The following is a 19,946-nucleotide window of genomic DNA, read 5'->3' as shown; positions in this document are numbered from 1 at the left end:
TGGCTAAATCAAATATTTGTCTGTCTCCCCTTTTTAAAAAAAAACTAAAACATTCCACTGCATGGAATAATCATTAAGACAGTCTTGGAGAAAGATGCATTCAGATGTATTATGAACAAAATTATTTTTTTTTTTCCCCAGAGATAATGGTTTTGAAAAAGTTAATTAGAATAAAACAAAAATTAAATAAAAAGGTACACATAAAAGAAAAGTGTCATGTGATTGGATATAAACAGGACGATGCTCTCTGAACCAACATACCATATCAAAGCCAGCAAGTACGTTGAGATGTACGGAGGATTTAACCAACCTGAGAGTTTAGAGCTCCTGATGTCTTGGCTGATGAATGATGCAACGGTGATATCAAGCTCTGTTCTCTGCCTGTGGTTCGTCCCCCGTAGAGTTCCCATAGATGAGAAGACACTGGCAGGCCTACAGTAGCCCATGTGTACAGCTGCTCCTCCTGCAGACGGTTTAGAAAACAAGCTTAAAAACAAACTAACTCAGATCCAAGGACAGATGATTGTGCTCAAAACTACTTGCTCCCATTGAGGGCTAATAGCCACTGTATATTTCATACAGTGTGAACACATGAAGGGATGCAACATGATGAGTTTAACAACATCCACCGCGGATATGAGTGGGAGTATTTTCGGCACATTATAAGTGTGGAACATAACGATTTTTCCTTTTTCATAACCAATGTAGCACACAGTAAAAACATTTTTTTTTAAAAGACTCATTCTCTTCTTCTTTATAGATTCAAAGCATTATGTAATTTAGGTACAATAATCAATGATTTATGCTCCTCCTTTCGTCCCGAGGCAGTTTTTTTTCTCAGGACAAAACCCATTAGCTGGACTATGGTAAGCTGATCTACAGCCAGAAAAACACACATGGAGACAGTCTTGTTTTCACATCTTTGCGGACATTACATTGACTTTACATGAATTAGGTGGAAATTTACCTTAACAGCTACCAGCTAAATCACAACCTTTACACTAACCTTAAACTTTACCCTAAAATGGAATGAGTTATGTTATAGGGATATGCATTTTGACCTCATAAGGAAGGCGAGTCCCCACAATGTGACTGTTTACAGATTTATGTCCCCACAACATGAGTAAAACACAACTACCCCTCCCCACCACCACACACACAACTCCCCCTCCCCACCACACACACACACACACACACACACACACACACACACACACACACACACACACACACACACACACACACACACACACACACACACACACACACGATAGTCATTAGTATGTATGCACTCAGAAATGCTTAAATGCTTTTCCAAGTGAGAGAGGGATGACATTTGATTTCATCCTCCCCAAACCCCATTTTTGGTCAGAAATAAAGTTGGAGTATTTAATTTCAGGCGGTATGCAGAACAAGAAACCCACCACTTGTACATTTCTTCACTCCAGCAAAGTGGTGAAATTGGATACCATACCATATTTAGGTCACAAATTGGAAGACAAATAGGAGTTGAGAGATGAAGATGGAAATAAAAGGATCGCAATACGGAGAAAGAGGACAGAGGTGACCACGCAGGAAGTGATTCATATCAAGATGGAATTTAACTGTTCAAGGAAAACAGATCTAAAAGATTGAAGGTATCAAAGGGGTTTAACGAAAAAGGTTGCAGAGGAGCAAACCACCTTTTTCAAGTGATTAGCTGTAAGAGAGAAAACAATAACAATTAGATCTGTACTCGGAATGGCAACAGAAAAGGCTATTTTTGAACAAGCTGAATAATGCAGGACTCCAGGGCAGGCAGAGAGTGAGGACAAAAAAAAAAAAAAAAAGAGGGTGGGGGGGCAGGAGTGCAATCCTGTCCTACCCTGACATGGTGAGCTTTTTGCTGGGGAAGAGCAGCCTGAGCCCAAGGCACGTGGAGCTGTTACATAACATGGTCAGCAGATGATCTACGCAAGCACAGATGTGCATGCATGTGTGTGTGAGACTGAGTGAGTGTAAGAGGGACTGCTATTAATCCAGCCATGCGAGGAAATGCCTGAACATGTATGTGTGTCTGGGGCTGTCCTTTTGTTTATATACACACACACACACACACACACACACACACACACACGGCAGAGTTAAACATAAAAAGAAAGTGCTCTGGGTCCTATTATGACTGCACAGTAGACAAACAGAATAATGACTATATTTCAGAGACTTGTATTTATGAGGAAAAAAACTGCTTGAGAGCATGCGTGTTTAGTTGTTTATGTATGCACACTGAACCTTTATGCATCAACATCATTTTTACATACGCTTTCATGTACATAATGCATCATGCTCATGTGGTGATGTGCTGGGAGGGGCAGTGTGCAACTAGAGACCAAGACTAATCTGTTCACATGATAACCAACACACAGAAAAACAAGACAAATAGTCTACAACCATGCAACAGCTCTAGAATAGAGATATTTCACTGGATAAGTGACAACACTTTGCGGCGCTAATGGAAAAGTCATCCTCTCGGCACAATGAATGTCTGTATAATATTTCACGGCAAGCAATCCAATAGTTGTTGAGGTATTTCAGTCTGAACCAAACGGGTATTGGGAACCAATACTGCCGTCTGTACAGCCAAACTGGTAAAAATAGCAACAAGGCTAAAAGAGATCATTAAACTCATCTCAATGTGTGTAAAGACGACAACTAGACACATAAAGACGCATATACATGCTGAGCAGGCATTCACATCCATACAAGTCGTATGTTAACTCAAAGCTTCATCAACATGAAGTCCAGTTGTATGAGCAGCTACAGGGGGAAATGACGGTGTCTGTGGTGAACTGTGCAGGGTGATGTGGTGCTCATGAGATTAGCTCTGAACAAAGAGCAAAGCATTACGGGAATGGAGAATTAAAGATTTATGAAATTAACTTGCATGTGGTCACCCTTTCTACATGCACCGCTGCTCTTCAGATAATGAAATGTCTCTGGGAGGAATCACAGTAATACAGCAATAAATATAGAAACACAGATTTGATAAGCTTGGTATAACTCTGGACACTGTACATACATTGGTCACTGCCAATCACTTTGTGCTACAGTCTTTGAGTACATCATCTGATAAGCAAGCGTCAACGAGTTCAGCATGTTGGCCATCTTGTTTTGTTTTTTTTGCAACAGGAAGTGACAATGCAAGTTTAAGGAATTTCCACATTGGCTGTACTTTTCAGACCAAGAAGTTGCCAACTGATGTCAAATAGCTTCCTAATTCAGCCACAGTCCTGCAGGACAATCACTAGCAACACGCATCACAACGTGGTAGGGTTTCATCCAAACTGGAGCAGTGTTGCCTCAGCGTTTACCTCAGAGTGTGACATTTTGATCTCTTTTAACACTACAATATATCCCCATAGAGTTGCTGATGTAGGGCAGCTCATGTCATCATTTTAGTAAAACAAGCGTGATGACAGGCAGTGTAGAGGAGGTCTTACATTAAAGACGGCTGAGGCAGGAATGTCACCGTGGAGCTCGGCTGTGCTGTCGCTGAAGGGGTGCAGCAGACTCTGGACCAGCATTCGGTGACACAGTTCCTTCGCCTCCTCTTCTGCAGAACTATCTCCACCAGGCATACACAGCCAGTCCAACAGAGAGCGGCCTGAGAACAGAAAGGTAGTGAAGGGCAAGATTGAAACTGGCCTAAAGAATAAAGAGCTCAATTGTAATCCGGATTCTACTTATTTTGTAAATATAATAACTAGGCGAGCAGAAGTGTTCAGACACCCTGAACAAAGAGTTGAAAAGTGATGTCTCAGTTTCAGATGTGATAATTAAAAACACCTACATGTGCAAACTCTATTCGCACCATTTAAATGAGGATGACAGGAGAGATGGTGTTAACTGAGTTGTGCAAAGAATTCACAAACACAAAATGAAATTCAAGACACAAGTTACCAGTGCATCCAGTAATATCACTATTGGTTTGAAACTACTATTATTGTTGTAAAGGGTAAACACAAACACATGGCCTAACATTGTGGTGCGGTTGTACAGCTCTTTGCTTCAACATTCAAAGATAATACTCTGGAAAAACACAGAATAAAGACTTTTATTTTGTCATGGAGCCAGAGTAAGAAAGCAAAAGTGCGTTTGAGCCATGATAAATGCATCATAATCTCAAGATCCCTGAACCAGGTCTGGATCCCAGATGAGGAGGAATCCTGTTTCTTGCCGATGGCAGCAGAAGCAATTATTATGGGTTGGACTAAATATGAACTATATGACATCAACAGAGGATGTGGAGCCTTGAGGAAAAACATAGCTCTGTTGTTTCAGAGTCCAACCATGACACACCGTAATCAGTTGTTAATGGTGTTAGACTAGCTTGATACTTTTTTTTAAACCATGTGATTCAAGAGACATTAACACATGACATGACTCGTGGTCCTGTGGACTTTGATTTTGAGCACTTTGTTGCGTTTGTCAAAACACTAATGAGGGCTAATGCAGAAAACTGATTGCATCTCATGAAATGTGTGACATAACTCACAGGGACATGTACAATATTTAAGACACAGGCCAACTAATTGATTCAAATCAGTTCAGTGAAGCATTTCAATATATAATTAGATTTACTAATTGGTAGTTAAATCCGCTTTTTCCCCCCTTCTTTGGTCGTCCCACTCCCTACTAAGGGCTCAATGTCACCTGGAAAACTCGCCAGACTGATGTCACATGCAGAGCTGAACTAGTGAGTGACTAAGTGGTGAAGTAACCAGAGCCTTTGTGAATAACAGAACAGCATATGTTCTTTAATTTTGAAATGCCAGATAGGCCCAGTGGTCAAGATACAAATGACCTCCATTGCTTGGCCACAATAAATTCACCTGACAAAATGAGAACGGACCTCATATCATGACTCATTTTTGTCATGCAGACAAACTGTCACTTGAGTTTAGCATCCAATAGTGTCCACTGTGTGTGTGAGTGTGTGGCATCGCCCTGGGTGGGCGGCAGTGTTGTCATTCGGTCTGATTTATGAGCACAGGCTCAGACAGTGGAGAGCAGCTGAGCTCTTGAAGTGTGGCACAACAGAAAGGAGGACAGAGTGGCATTGTTTTATTAGAAGGAGGCGTTTGTTCTGAAGACACTTCTCAGTAAAGAACCCTCACTATTTCATCATGATGTTTTTTATGAGCTATTGTACTTTTAGATGATAACTTTATTATTCTCGCTGTGTTTGTATAATGTGATAATTTGTCACTAGAATTTTAATAACTATACAATTACCATAAACATTTCACAATAACATTGCATAATAACCTAATCTCAATATGGACGTGGATTAGAGTCAAGAGTATTTGCAACAAATGCACTATAAACTTGTGTCTGAGCTTCACTTGTTGAAAGCTAAAGTGCCCTGTTGTTTTAGGAAACCACTTAGCTTTTCTAAAAAAGATGCTGTATGTATGCATTTAAAAAAAGATGCATCTCTTCAGTTGAAACAAATAGGCTTAAAGCTAAGTACCACAAGCAGGAAGTGGGAAAGCATCAAGAGGGGAACAAACATATTGTTGGTTTTGTTGTGGTCTTTTTATTGTAAAATAATATATTATCGCCATCTAAATCCATACAGACATTTTAGTATTGTATGAACCTGAGCTAATAGAGTATTAATGAAATAGTTCACATCACTGCCTCTTCATTTATGACTTCTGAGACAGACCTCCTCGTTCTATTCATTCCTATTTTATGACTCCCTCCTGGTTCACACCATCAGATCAAGAAACCTTCAAAAATTCCTCTCTTCACAAGAAGCTACCATTAATCACTGTGGTCTTTAACAACCAAGTCAGCCATAGGTCATCAATTTGATAGCAACATCAAACCACTACTACTGGCATCACAATGCCATCCAAAATCAGTGTAATGGTGGCCAAGATGTGTTGCTAATTTATTATGTGGTTATTTTCAGCACTTGATATCTGTCTGAATAAGCTTCATGTGTGGCAGTGGTTCAGTTACCTGTGTTATATGTGACTCACCAGAGAAGACATCCAGGTAGGGTGCTGTGGTGTTGGACGTCTGCCGTCCATAATGTGCTCTCCTCGAGCCCAGTGTCCAGTACGTCCCACCAGTGGGACTTCTCTCCTGCTCTGGAACTTTGGCCCTGGCTGCCGGCCTCCCTCTTAGCTTATCCAGCTCTGTAAACCAGTCTGCAGACTCACCGAGGGGTCCAGCAATGGAGCAAGACCGCTGCTTGTGCCTCCTAAACCCCTGGGTAGATTCGATTGAAGCAACGCCAACATCTGTTTTTCTGGGCACGTTGGGGCTGGTAATGGGGGAGCTAATTGGAGAAGTGAGCTGCCTGGTGGTCGTCTTAACATAGGAGGGGTGGACTGGAGGATAGAGTTTGACAGTTGAGGGTGAGGTGGTGGAGGACGTCCGCCTTGGCTGAAAAACGGGGGGGCCGTCCGTTAGCTGATTAATAGACAAACTACTCTTCCTCCTTTTCAGGGACAGGAAGTCCCGTCTCCCAGTTTCCTCTTCCCTCTCCAGAGACAAATCCATGCTGCTTGCACTCTTGTGACACCCCATCGGCCCCGCCCCTATGGGATCCAAGCAGACAGCTGGCACACATGTGTTTCTGGTCTGTGGTGCCTGTTTACCTTGAGGCTGCTGTGGGTGCAGAACGGGACTCTCCAGGTCATACTGGTGTTCCTCTGCACTCTCGTACGAGGTGCTGGTGGGTGTTGTGTCAGGAAAGCTGTACGAGCTATTGGTCTTTGGGAGAAGGCTGCCACTGCTGTCCGGGGCTGAAGATGTTGGACCACTTTCACTCGGGGACCCTGGACCAGAAGAATAGCTTTCGTTCTCTAAATTGGTACACCCTTCACTTACTTCTTGAGGTACACGTTCAGCACCAACAGGGGATGAGAACACCTCCTGATCCAGATTAAATAGCTGGTGGGACATCCTCTCAGATGTTGACCCTTCGGATAAGAAGCCAGTCACCAATTCCAGCCTGTCACTGGCCACACATTGGTTTCTTATGGTCTGCTGGATGTCAGAGAGCAGGTCTTCATTTTCAGCTGCTGCTGAGTGAAAACTGTAAAGGTCAGGATCTGATCCGGAGCTCATCTTCCGGCCATTCTCATCCACCAGCAACTGTTGACTGTCTGCAGTCAAACAGCATAGATCCCCCTCGACATCTGATCGCATGCCCATCTCATCAGTTGACAAGCTCGCCTCTGCAGCAGGCTTCTGCCCTGCTTTGCCCGGGTGCACCGACCTCCCATCTACCAACATGTCATCCTTAGACAACCCTTTCGCCTTTGATATACTCTTCCTGATCCTCATGCCGGAAAACACAGAACCTTTCGACTCAGACTTTGATTTCTTCTTACCACTATGTTCTCCTCCTCCTTTACTTGTCTTACTGTGGGACTTTTTCGATTTTTTGTCCACTTCCCTCTCATCAGCATCGGCATCACAGGAGACATCTCCAGCGGCTCCACCACTTCCTCCTCCTTTCTTCTGCTTTGCATCCTGGTTCCCCATGTTCTTGAGCAGGCGGACACCCTTGGCTAACAGGCCATGCTGCTGGGGTCGAGGCTGGGCATGTTGTTCTTCCTCCTGGGATGCTACTGATGCTGGCCCTCTGTTGGTCACAGCCCTATCAGAGATGCCTAATCCCTGCAGTCTGCCCACTACCGTTAAAGGCAGCTGTGAGAATGACGCTGCCTCTCCCAGCTCCGCTGATGATGAAAGGAGGAGGGGACTGGCACTGACAGCCGCGGGCTCGCTAACCCTCACTCCTCGCTCTCCCCCCCTACCCTGCACAGCCTCTCTCACTCTCTGATCCTTCCTCTCTTTTTGCCCCTCCTTTCTATCCCCATCTGCTCGTGCACGCTCGGCTGTCTTGCATAGCGGGCTGCTGGTAGAGCGAACAAGTCGCTTATGCTCTGGAGTGCGCTGCCCTTGTTCATTCTCTAATAAAGGGGAGATGAATTGCTTAGGGTGTTGCTGCTGCTGCTTCTCTAAAATGCACGGTTGTTGCTGGTGTTGTTGACTGAGGAGTGAGTGCTGTTGTTTAAAGAGGAGGTTGGTAACACTGCTCTTCCTCCTGCCTTTGAAAGTGCTGGTGAAGAAACTCTCTTTCAGAAAGGGCACCTGGGTCTCCACTGTCTTAATGGTGTGCATGCTGACACAGTGGCTTCATCTGGAGGGGAGCCGATCGAGGCAGGCTGAAGCAAAGGAAAAATAAGTTAAAATCAAATTACTTCATTTTAAATTCGAGCTTAGCTTCTCAATGGCAGAGGAGAGGCAATCTGTTCTCAGTGCAGAGGTTAAAGCTTAGTGCAAGCTAAAATAGGAAGTCATGTCTCTTGTTGCCATGCAGTTTGTATATGTATTTGTATATAGTGAAATGTTTTTGATTTTGATTGTTCCATGTAATGTTACCATTCTGTGTTTTAGCAATTTGTTCAAAAGTCCCCATTACATGTATAGATGTTTTGATTTTCCAGACAAAGACTTTCCAGACTGAAATTCATTTCATTAACAATTATCAGCAAGCACATATACAAAATGTAGAGCTGAAATGATGAGTCGATTAATCAATTAGTCGATCTACAGCAAATAAATAAATTCTCCATATTCTATATTAGCACACTGAATATCTTTAGGTTTTGGACAGCTGATGGCCTCTGGGAGCTTGTGATGGGCCTTTCTTTTTTATTTCAACATCACGTCAGATATGATATAAAGACTGGAGTAGCTCAAAACACTAACAAATAGTCATGAAGCCAAAGACAAAATGTAACAGTCTTTAATAGAAAATGTAGTTCCACTTGTTACAAACGGCTAATTCCTCTGAGGTGATTTGTGTCTACAGTTAAAGACACAGTACAGTATTCCTTTCCATTATTCAAACCGCTAATCCTATTCAGGGTCACGGGGGCGCTGGAGCTGATCCCAGCTGTCATTGGGTGAAGGCAGGGTTCACCCTGGACAGGTCGCCAGTTTATCACAGGGCATATAGAGACCCATTCATGCTCAGATTCACACCTAGGGGCATTTTAGAGTCTCCAATTAACCTAAGCTGCATGTCTTTGGACTGTGGGAGGAAGCCGGAGAACCCGGAGGGAACCCACGGGGAGAACGTGAAAACTCAAACTCACACAGAAGGACTGCTCGATCGGGGGATCGAACTCCGGCCCCTCTTGCTCTGAGGTGACAGTGCTAGCCAGTACCATTTTTTTTTTTTATAGCAAAGTGTTTAATTTACAAACATGTCTTAAAGCCAGTGGACATTGCGCGCGCGTGTGTGTGTGTGTGTGTGTATGTGTAGAGGCAAGTCTTCAGACTGTTTAATGGGTGTGGTAAAGACAAAGTTAAGCCATTTTACACTAATTATAAAGATTGTTTTCGAAGTAAGAATGCAAATTAATTAAGTGGGTGAAACTAATAACACACAAACAAATACATAAACAAATACATGACACATTCTTAAAGGCTCCCAATTATAAGAAAACATTTCCTAGAAATTACCAACTCAGGCGTTCATTAAAGTTAGTCAAAACACTAGAATAACTAATAAAAGTTTCTTCTTCCGGAACGCTTCAGAAAATCTTTTTGGTAATCACGATGTATGCAATGGTAACAAACCTCTTAGTTAGTTATTTAAAACGAGTAAATATTAATGACAGTGTACTTGCCTGACTGGTGGATTCTCTTCAGTGGTTCAGCACCAACTGAGGAAAACAACACAATTGGGCGTCTGTCCTCGTCTCCGAGCCGCTCCTCAGCCATGGGTCACATGAAGTTGGTATTTTCCTCATCACATGTCTGGTCTGTTTGGCCATCTTCCATTAGCACATTAGAGACTCTGCTCACTAACTTCATCAGGCCTCATCATGTGAACATATACAGAACTGTGCAACAGTCAAAGACAACGCGCAAGTTTATTCAGATTAAAACTAGACACTCTTTGTTAATGTTGTGGTAGAGTCAGACAGTGATACAGGAATCCTATTTGACAAAAGAAAAGGCTAAAACACATCCAAACATGATCTAAAGCTGGCATTTTCTTACTCGGTGCACCCTGGTGCCACTTTTAAGTCCGCCCCTCCAATCAAGACATTAGCTTCAGCTGTGTCCTGCTGATATTACTTCAGCTGTGTCCTGCTGACATTAGCTGTTTCCAGACATGTCAGTGAGCCTAATTAGTGATTCAGAGGAGGGATAACTCTAGAAACTGAAAAATGATAGCTAACAAAATAAATAAATATATGTGAGCAGGAAGACAGTGGGACAATGTTTTAGATATATATATATATATATATATATATATATATATATATATATATATATATATATTTATATTTATATATATATATATATATATATATATATATATTTATAAAAAAATAAAGAAATATTTATTCTTCATTATATCATGCAATATCTTCGAGGCAGGGAATAAATGCTACAGCTCTATAATGACAATAAGACAATAAGGTCATACTTATCAACCCACCCTGGTTAACTAAAGGTACAAAATAAATCAAAACCCAAATGAAAATAACACAATCAGGGCTTGCTGATAAAAACTGATCATTTCTGTCAAAATCTTTTTGTTTGTTTATTGACTTAAAATATGAGTATGATTGGCATACTTGAAATGTAACAAAATGTTTGTGTTCACCATTTTGGTAGTTTACATTCCCAATATTTAAGTACAAAAATCTCATATTTTGATGAACGTATCATGACACTGGAGCAAATTGTGTTGAAAGCAAACAAAATACCCAAATGATGACAAGCATGGGATATTTTTTTAACATCTCTTTTGCATACAACAAATAAGTCATATCATTGCATCAATATAATCCAATCGACCCATTCTTCAATATGCCAGTTGGCATACAGTTTATCATTTCCCTTCAATATAATATATAAACTGCTTAAAGTAAGAATAACAAAATGTACAATAGAAACAAATTAGGATAAATTATTGGCATCTTTATGTTTTTTTGTTGGTGTGTGGTATTTGGCCCTTTACTGTATCGAAAAACCTGATGTCAAGACAGTTTAATTTCTACTTACAAATCAATTGCTGCAAGTCTTATTAATAATAATAATAAAAACCTCTCCCATAAATAATATAAAGTCAAAGAAAAAAAGAATAATCAGGTTATGACAGAAAGTTTAAGTATTGCAACTTCAATGATTGTGGCCATTCCTTTGCCAGATAGATTTTCTTTTGGATTTAAAAAGTAAATTAAATTTATAAAACGATAAGCCAATTCATAAAACAAAACAGGCTTACGGTATGAATACTTGTTGTATAATAAAGATGGAAAAAATGCCTTTTTTGTCTTCACATTTGCAGATTGGGAATTTGATACTGCACTTGTCTTTCTTAAGCCACTAGAGGCTGCCACTGCTCTACTATATCAAAGCTGGGCGGGCAATTACAAAGAGTTTTTTAGCTGTATCATTTTGTAGAAATGTGAAAGATAGTGTAAAATCAAAACACACCTCTTTATAAATGAACTTCTTTGTGTGCAATCAATCACTGTGTATCAAGTCAGAAATATCCAAATGTACACAAACAGAATATCATCAATATATAATCATTACTCATGACAGAGAACTACAAGTACATAACACACAACCAATGTACTTATTGTCTCCACCATAAAAACCACAACAATCACATTGAACACAACAGCAGTTCACTGACTGTAGTGCCACACAAAATATTCACAACTCAGTTTGTCAGAAGAATCATTTTCAGACTGGCTCAAAATCTCAGGAATATCTAGAAAATCAAACATGAATATCACAAAAATAACAAGTTCTCTGTTGACTGAAAGTAAGGACACCATTCAAGAACTTTTTTATATTCCATCAGACACAGGAAAGCTATATCCATGTAGAAAGGCAATGTACAGAGGTTCTGAAAAAAACACATGTCAAGAGGGCGACAGGTCAAATCAGTACAATGTAGAAGCCTGTGACAGAACATAGTGTTTGTCTTGGCTTTCAGTGACGTATTACAGAAACATAGTTTTGTTTTAAATGCAAAACCAACTCTGCACATGACATATCTAGCTACCCACAGAGAGAAATGATAATAAATCCCCAACCATGTGACGAGGACATCCTTTTCTTTTGTGTCAACTGCAGTTCAAATATTCTCCTGCGATGCATTTTAAAGCCCTTTTCTATTGTTTCCCACACTGAAATGGTAAAGAGTTCTTCAAGGACATGAGGAAAGTGTTCATCTCTGTACCTGACCTTACATAAGCCTTTATTCATACAAACAGCTTTGCTCGATGGCTGCACTGACACAAACACATACCGCAAGAAAACCACATTGGGTTGCTGTGCTTGACATCCCAGCAGAGAAACACATTAAGGATCTCTAAGCAAAAAAACTGCAAAGAAACAACTAGATGTCTGCTTCTTCCTTTTTCTTGTCCTATTTTAAATCGTTCCATTCCCTGTTATTAATCATCCAAACTGCCTGTCCTTTACGTGGACTCCCTGGGAATCCTCCTGTGGAATACAACAGACTGCCTCTGCTGGAACTGCTGCTTCCGTCTTTTTTTCTGATCCCAGCGGCACAGTAGAATCATCTTAAAGGTTGTACGGAAGGTTTTGTTGCAGAGGGCGTAACACATGGGGTTTACCGTGCTGTTGACGTAGCACAGCCAGTACCCTACCGCCCACAGGGTCTTCGGGATGCAACCCTTACAGAAGGTATTGATCAGCACCATGATGTTGTACGGTGTCCATGTGATGAAGAATGCAAAGAGGATTGCACTGAGAGTTTGAGCAGCCTTCTTCTCCTTCACTAAGGACATGCGCTTCCTCTTAGTGATCTGAGTCCGGGCTCGGGCTGCAAAACGCTTTGCAAGAGCTGCATCTTTGAAGGACAATGGAACAGAGGGGGATTTGGTGGTGGTGCTGGTGGGGGTATTATCGGCGGCTGTGGTAGGAATTGTTGGGGGACCATCCGAGCCTTGGTTAGACATAGCCTGGATGGTAGGCATTGACTGAATCTTTCGTGAGCAGAAGTGTTGGTGATAGCTATTTTCTGAACTGTTTGCCTCATCAGGAGTAGCAGCAGCAGTGGTGTTGGTGGTGACTGTTGAGAGGCTGTCTCGGTTATACTCCGCTCCCCTGAGGGGATTCTCCTCTGAGGCAGCATCCAGATCCTCACATGAGGTTAGTTGGGAGTTGACAGCAGCCTTTATTCCAGGTAGGCTGAGAACAATAGAGAAAATAGCATGACTCTGGGAAATCATCTCTTTGCCCCCACCGTCCTCATCCTCTGAAGACCCAGAGTGGTCTAACGAGACGGCAGCATCATTGTTGTTCCAGCTGTCGCTGCTACTCTGGTCTGGATCCCCCTCCCCCTGTCGAGTACTACCAGGTCTCCAAGAACGAACCCCAGGCCAGCAGTGGAAGCGGCCAACCAGTTCCCGACATGTGCTTCTTCTCCGGGACAACCTGGTCAGCTCATAGCTGCTGCAACTTCTAGAACTTCCTGTCTGATGGACAAAACGTGATTTCTCGCCTCTACCAATACCACTTCTTCCTCCTATCCCACCACGACTCCCCGAACCCTGCAACCCAGCTAACTCCTTTGAACGATTCTGGGTTTCCTGGTAAATGAGCCAGTAGAGGACACTCATTATCGTCACAGGCAGGTAGAAAGCTGCCACGGCTGTGCAGAAGGTTATAGTGGGCTCTTCGAGGAACTGAATGTAGCAGTGATCTGAGGGAACTGTCCTTTTACCCTCAATATATTGCCATAATAGGATGGCTGGGGCCCACAAGACAAAAGAAACAAACCAGGCTAGGCCGATCATGATCCCAGCTCGCTTAGTGGTCCGTTTGGCACGGTAGGTCAAAGGCCTGGTGATTGAAAAGTAGCGGTCAAAGCTGATGACCAGTAGGTTCATAACTGATGCATTGCTGGCCACATAGTCTATAGTTAGCCACATGTCGCAGGCCCAGTTGCCCATAGCCCAGTAGCCCATCACAAGATAAGCTGTGTATAGGTTCATGGAGATGACCCCTATGATGAGGTCAGCGACAGCCAAGCTCAGCAGGAAGTAGTTATTGACCGTCTTTAGCTGCCGATTAACCTTGAAGGACACCACCACTAAGATGTTGCCGATGATGGTAACCAGTGACAGCATGCCTGTGAGCAAGACAATAAGGACAACCTGCCATATAGGGTGGCGACCCAAGGGATCAAGGACCGTCGTTCCATTCCCATTTGGGGGTTCTGTGGTGAAGTTTAAGAGTTTGCTGGTGGAAGAGGAATTATCATCCAGGGTATTCAGTTGAAAAACTTGGTGGAGAGCATTGGATTGTGGGTAGGCTCCGGATGCTGCTAGGGAGGTGTTTGCAGTCAGGAAGAGACCAGGGTCTGTGCTGTTGGAGCTCATTGTTATGTCCTGGCATATTCTAAAGACAGAGATAGAAAGACAGGAAATAGAAGAAGGGAGGTACAGAGAGAGGGGTGAAGAGGGACCTGGCACAAAAGGAGAAAGGAGGAAGGGGATAGAGTGACAGAGAGGACAAAAAGGAGAAAGTACATATGAGCAGTCGCCATTTCTATTCACATCCAGTAGGTGAGGCTAGAAACCTATTCTACCAAGCTGATGTCTAAAACGACAACACTGCTTGGGTCTGATTTGTCCACCCTAGTAAACAATCACTTATAACTTAATTTGTAGACGATCTGTATGCACACTACGAATGCATCACAAGCCATATTGTAAATTACAACTTGGCATCTAAATCAACTAGGCTAGACAGCCAACCCTTCCACTGTAAGAGACTGGCTGCATTCAACACCTGTCACGTATGACACCCAGCAAATTGCAAAGATATTTCATTTAGACATAGGTAATGCATTTTCCCACATAGTTGCCTAGTCTGTCAGGATGGCTGCATTGGGATTTCACCTTGCGTGACATTAGGCCTTGAACGGGGGTGGTTTTCTTCTGTCCGATCAGGTGTGGAAGTTACACGCTGCTGATCTTTCTTTAAAATCTAGTTTCTAAAGTCAGTCTGTCTGTCAGTCTGTCACTCAAACACACACAGTGGAATGGTTTGCTAGTGATGTGTTTTGTGGTTATAATGCTCAAACTCTGAACATGACAGGCAACAGCTAGAAAACAACTGCTGTCTGTTCATACCCCAAGTCAAAGTCAGAGAGAAGTTACAGACGACGTTGCTGGCGACAGCTAGGCTATAACATTATGGAGGCATCATCGTAAGTAGGGGCTTGCAGACAGCACGGCGAATGGAGGACAAAGAAGTCAGACATTAATTGAGGAAGCGTTCTAAGACCTTGGGAGGTATTCTGGCATGTCTTCCTGCCTGAATATAAAGGTTTTTGGTGTCAGTTTGATAATGCAAATCCTGCCTTGGGTAGTTTGACACCAGACTTGATCTAGTGTTCCAGGAGCCCTCTAAGAAAGCTTCACAGAGACAAAATAGTGCTGTTTGTTGTTTGATTGGGGATCACTTCACAATGGAAACAATTAACGAAAGATTCTGTGTTTTTTTTCGAGGCAGTCATTCGTAATTAGATAATAGCATGAGGAACTCTCATTTTGAAGAGCAGCATGTCCTGTCCATTTCAAGTGTTCCTGTGAATCAGTTATAATTCCCGATGTGTTTTATGTTCAGATGTCTGCGTGTATATGTTTGTATGTGTGTTGAAAAAAAGGCAAGTAAGACCATGTATCTGGGATATTTACCTGACATATTGTCAAAAAGAGACAAGTATTTAATAAATGTACTGCTTGTGGGTGGCAAAAAGACTCTCACCAGGAAATGGTTGTCACAAGAGAGCCCCACTCTGAATACATGGATGGACATTACAATGGACATTTACAACATGGAGAAGATAACCACATCTGTCAACCACAAACTGGAAAAGAATTTGGGATATTGGAAAAAATGGGTTGCATACGTGGCACTCCATAGACCTGATTTTGTTTTCATGGATTAATGAATGAGAATGAGAACAGATCGCTCCTTAGTTATTCATTGTTTTTCTTTTCGTTCTTTGTTTCATTCTGTTTCTTTCTGTTGATTGTTCTGTTTTTCAAATTTTTTAAAAAGTAAATAACAAAAAGGCATGCTTGATAACAAAAGTGAGGAAGGTAGAATTGCTTCTGTCAAAAAAGAAATGTGTGCTAAAAGTGAATGCGTTGTAAATGTATCTGTTACATCACACAGTAAAAATGACAAATCTCATTCTGCATTTTCTTTTGAATCTTTTAAATCATGTGGACATGGGTATTCATTTGTGGTAGTTAATTATTACATTTACATACCATAAATAGAAGAAAATAAAAATCTGTTTAGGATGAATATCTAGTAACTATTAACACATGGGGCAAAACATGCTTTGTGTGATTTGATAACTGTAGCTCACTACCCTGAGCTTTCTTTTTAATGCGAAAGTCACAAACTTGGTGTCCTTCAGCTGATGTTTATGACAATGGTTTATTTGAAACCTGACATTATCCTGAGCCACCTTGCAAAGGGAACAAACACCAACCTGTTAGGAACATCCCCCCAAGCACCACCACCACCACCCATTTACAAGGATACACTGACAAATACATGTGCAGATAGCACATATAAAACATATATACAGTAAAACCACACACTATTTCAAACCACAGGCAAAGATATTTGAAGCCGAGTGCTGCACCTGTGCCTTGACAGAATCTCCGACCTCCCACGGAGCTGTTAAAGAACCTCAATAGCCAACAGCGACTGACAGCCGCTTGTGACATTGAGCGCACGCTGCTACAACTATTATCAGTTGGCTCCCCGCTAGCCCCTCTGTGGACATATAGCACTGCATCCATTAACATACACACAGAGTATGCTCTCACATTTCACACAAATACTGTTTATGTTACATTAACATGCACGGCCACATACATTTAATTATATAAATTGTTTGCATGGACAAATACAGTGCATGCATGTGCACACATAGATGGAAAAAAAACATTGAACAAACGTAAATAACTGCAACATTAATGATAAACAGCTAACTTAAAAGCCTCGAAAGAAAAACAAGTTTACTTTTAACTCTTTAGTGAGCAAATTCTACTGAGACTGCAAGACAGCCATGTGTTGCGAGTGAAACATCTTTTAATTGGCTTACAAGGGCAAAATGTGTCCGAGTGGAGATACGGTAAGGGCTTAACAGTAGGGAAATCAGTCTTTAATCTGCTACCTTGACTTGGTGTGAAAACAGAATGATAAAAATGTGAAAACCAAATAATGGAATAAAAGAAGGAGAATCAGACAATCTACTGTCTCATGTCTGGGGAATAGAGGCGAAGGATGCTTGCAGCAGAGGGGAGAAAAGAGTGGATCCTATGGGAAAAGGCCAAATGTCAGACCCCCTGTACCTGCCTTTGCCTCTTAGAGAATCATATGATAGTTCAGTGATGGCACATGTGTATAGGATTTAGGCGTACAGCACACTGACAACACAAACAAAATAATGTTAGTTATACTGATTGGATAAAATGATGCTTGTCTTCTTTTGGATGCTGTCGACTATACAGTATATACATTATGTGTTTATATGTATGCTGTTTATTTATGCTTCAATTCTGTGCCTAACATTGACTTTTATCACAGCAAAAATATGTATATGTGACAATCAAGCCTGGCTGTTGCTTTAAATTGCAATGATTAACTAACATAGATTTACATCTGTCGTCCCACGAGAGCAGAAACTGGCTGAACAACAGAGGACGAGTGGTTTTGCTTGTTTTCCCCTATAATTAAACTGATCAAGCCTTTTAAGATGAAAAATATATGCAGCAGATGACAACATTGGTGGGCTGGCAAGACTTTGAAAACCAGCTGCTATGACAGTGAAGCTATTATAGTGCCTATCTCTCTCTCCAAACCCACGCAAAGCTCATTATCTTACGTTTGACTCGAAGGCACGTAGGTGTGATGGTTTCAGGTGCACAGAGAGATCGATATTCGTTTACTGTGTTCCGTGTTCCTTGACATTTTGTCCTAGCAGGGTTGGACAGCACAATCCAAGTTGGGTCCAAGGATCCCTCTAAACGATTGGGTGGCTAATACAAGGCCATTTTAGGTTTCTATTTTCAGTAACGATTAGCAGCAGAGCAGCAATACGCACAGATAATGTCCAACAATGATGAGTCGTGGACAAGGGCTTTTTGAAAAAGGTTAAAGCTGCTATAATTTGATGCAACCCCTTGAGTGCTTGAAGAGATGCGGTTCTACAAGTTGCATTTCTCCCAGGACCATTCTTTATATAGGTATATAGTTGGGGAGGTTTAATCAACAGTTTCTGCGTTTAAAAAGAAAATAAAGAATATTGGCTTTGCTTTTTAATGCTGGCTCATGTAGCATCTTATGTGCACTTGAGACAAGTGCAGAGATACATCTGGAATCAGGCAGTTTGTTGCACTTTACTGCAATGTATTATTGTAAAAACAACTCAGGCGTCAACAGCTTGAACACAGAAAAGGCTACTGCCAAACAAGGCAGAACTCGACTCAACCATGAAATGAAAGGTTACTATTCAGGCTGAGAAAAACTAATCAACAATTGGAAAGCTACAGTGGACTGACAAAACTAGAGTCCGGGACTACAGACTGAATGCATACAAATTTAGTCGACCCAGTAGATGCACTGCTGCATAGTTATTTCGCATGGAGATGTTTGCCTTGCCGCAAGAGGACGGAGAGCAAGCGGAGGAGAGACTCGGGACTTCAATCCGTGGATTTAATGCGTCACTTTTACACAGCCATGGCTGCTGGATAGCCTGCTAACGCTACATTAACGCGGGTTAACGTTACATCCAAACATTTGGATAAATTGATCAGATATTGGTAACACAAACGGTTATTTTCTTCCATGCAAACCTATTGAAATGTAGTCTAATCAAATGAAATATTACTGGTTTTATTAACAGTATACAAAACATTCTTTCTGAAGTAGAAATATTACGTATGAGTAAAACTAGTCAAACCCCACAGCACAATGTTTTCCTTCGACGTAGTATACAGCAGTAAACGTACTGCATTACATTTATTTACTTCAAGTGAAGAATGAAGAGAGGCATCATCAGCCCAATGTTCACATACTTTAATCATATTTTTGGAGTAAAATCTGAATCTGCAACGAAACCAGTGTTCTCAACCATGAAAAAGGCTCAAATCGTTGTGAATTTGTTTGCCTCTGTGTAGGAATGCTGTAATTTAGCACAGGTAATGAGCACTTCAAGAAGTCCCTTACAGTTCTCAATCTCTGTGCAAACCTTTGTTCATTCATCATAGACTCTCCAGCTGCACACAGAGCGCAGGAAGATAGTAGAGGAGCTTTCCCCACCTACGACACCTACGTCCAGTGAAACATCAGAGCCACTCTAACAATTGATAATTAGTCATTTTTTCCCCAGGGGAAGTGTTAGCTCTGAACCAGTAATATAAATATCAGAACTGTATGAATCTAAGTTTTCCTAAATCAACACTATTGATTGACTATTACAGTATTTAGTGAAAAATGAAGTTAAGCCAAAGTCTGATTTCAATACATGAATTTAACACAGACAGTAATAACTGGAGATTGATAAAACTGCATGAATCACGCTAATTACAATGCTAATTTATTTGGATTAATTAATCAATTATATTTGTCTGGTTTTGTTGTATAATTGTACCTAGATATAAAGATAAAAAAGGTAGGTATACTAGAGACTACAGCTACGTAAATAAAGTACAGAGAAGCTACACACACAGAGAGAGGGCTGTCATTCTCTTGTTTTTCTCTTCTCATTTTTCCACAATATCTTGACATAGCAAATAGGTGTTTGCTGCTATATTCATTTTCTGAATTTAGCACCTTTT

The 19,946-nt window shown here is 41.4% G+C and overlaps 2 protein-coding genes across 2 annotated transcripts in view; both read right to left on the bottom strand.

Annotated features, from left to right (window-relative positions):
• Positions 1 to 8,187, bottom strand: part of fmn2a (formin 2a) — a gene marked incomplete at its 5' end in the record, with an annotated part of 34,677 nt that extends 26,490 nt beyond the window's left edge. The window contains 3 exon segments of the mRNA XM_079229288.1: positions 311 to 463; positions 3,480 to 3,643; positions 6,030 to 8,187. Coding sequence (XP_079085414.1) covers positions 311 to 463; positions 3,480 to 3,643; positions 6,030 to 8,187 — 2,475 coding nt within the window.
• A 4,340-nt stretch (positions 8,188 to 12,527) lies between these two features.
• chrm3a (cholinergic receptor, muscarinic 3a) lies at positions 12,528 to 14,456 on the bottom strand (the record flags this gene model as incomplete). Its single annotated transcript, XM_079230003.1, has 1 exon — positions 12,528 to 14,456. One exon carries the CDS (start codon positions 14,454 to 14,456, stop codon positions 12,528 to 12,530), a length of 1,929 nt encoding a protein of 642 aa, XP_079086129.1.
• Positions 14,457 to 19,946: the final 5,490 nt, after the last annotated feature.

This window comes from Taurulus bubalis, assembly GCF_910589615.1.
Source record: "Taurulus bubalis genome assembly, chromosome: 14".
Lineage (NCBI taxonomy): Eukaryota > Metazoa > Chordata > Actinopteri > Perciformes > Cottidae > Taurulus > Taurulus bubalis.
Note: the sequence above shows the minus strand (reverse complement) of the source record. Positions and strands in the feature narration are given on the sequence as shown.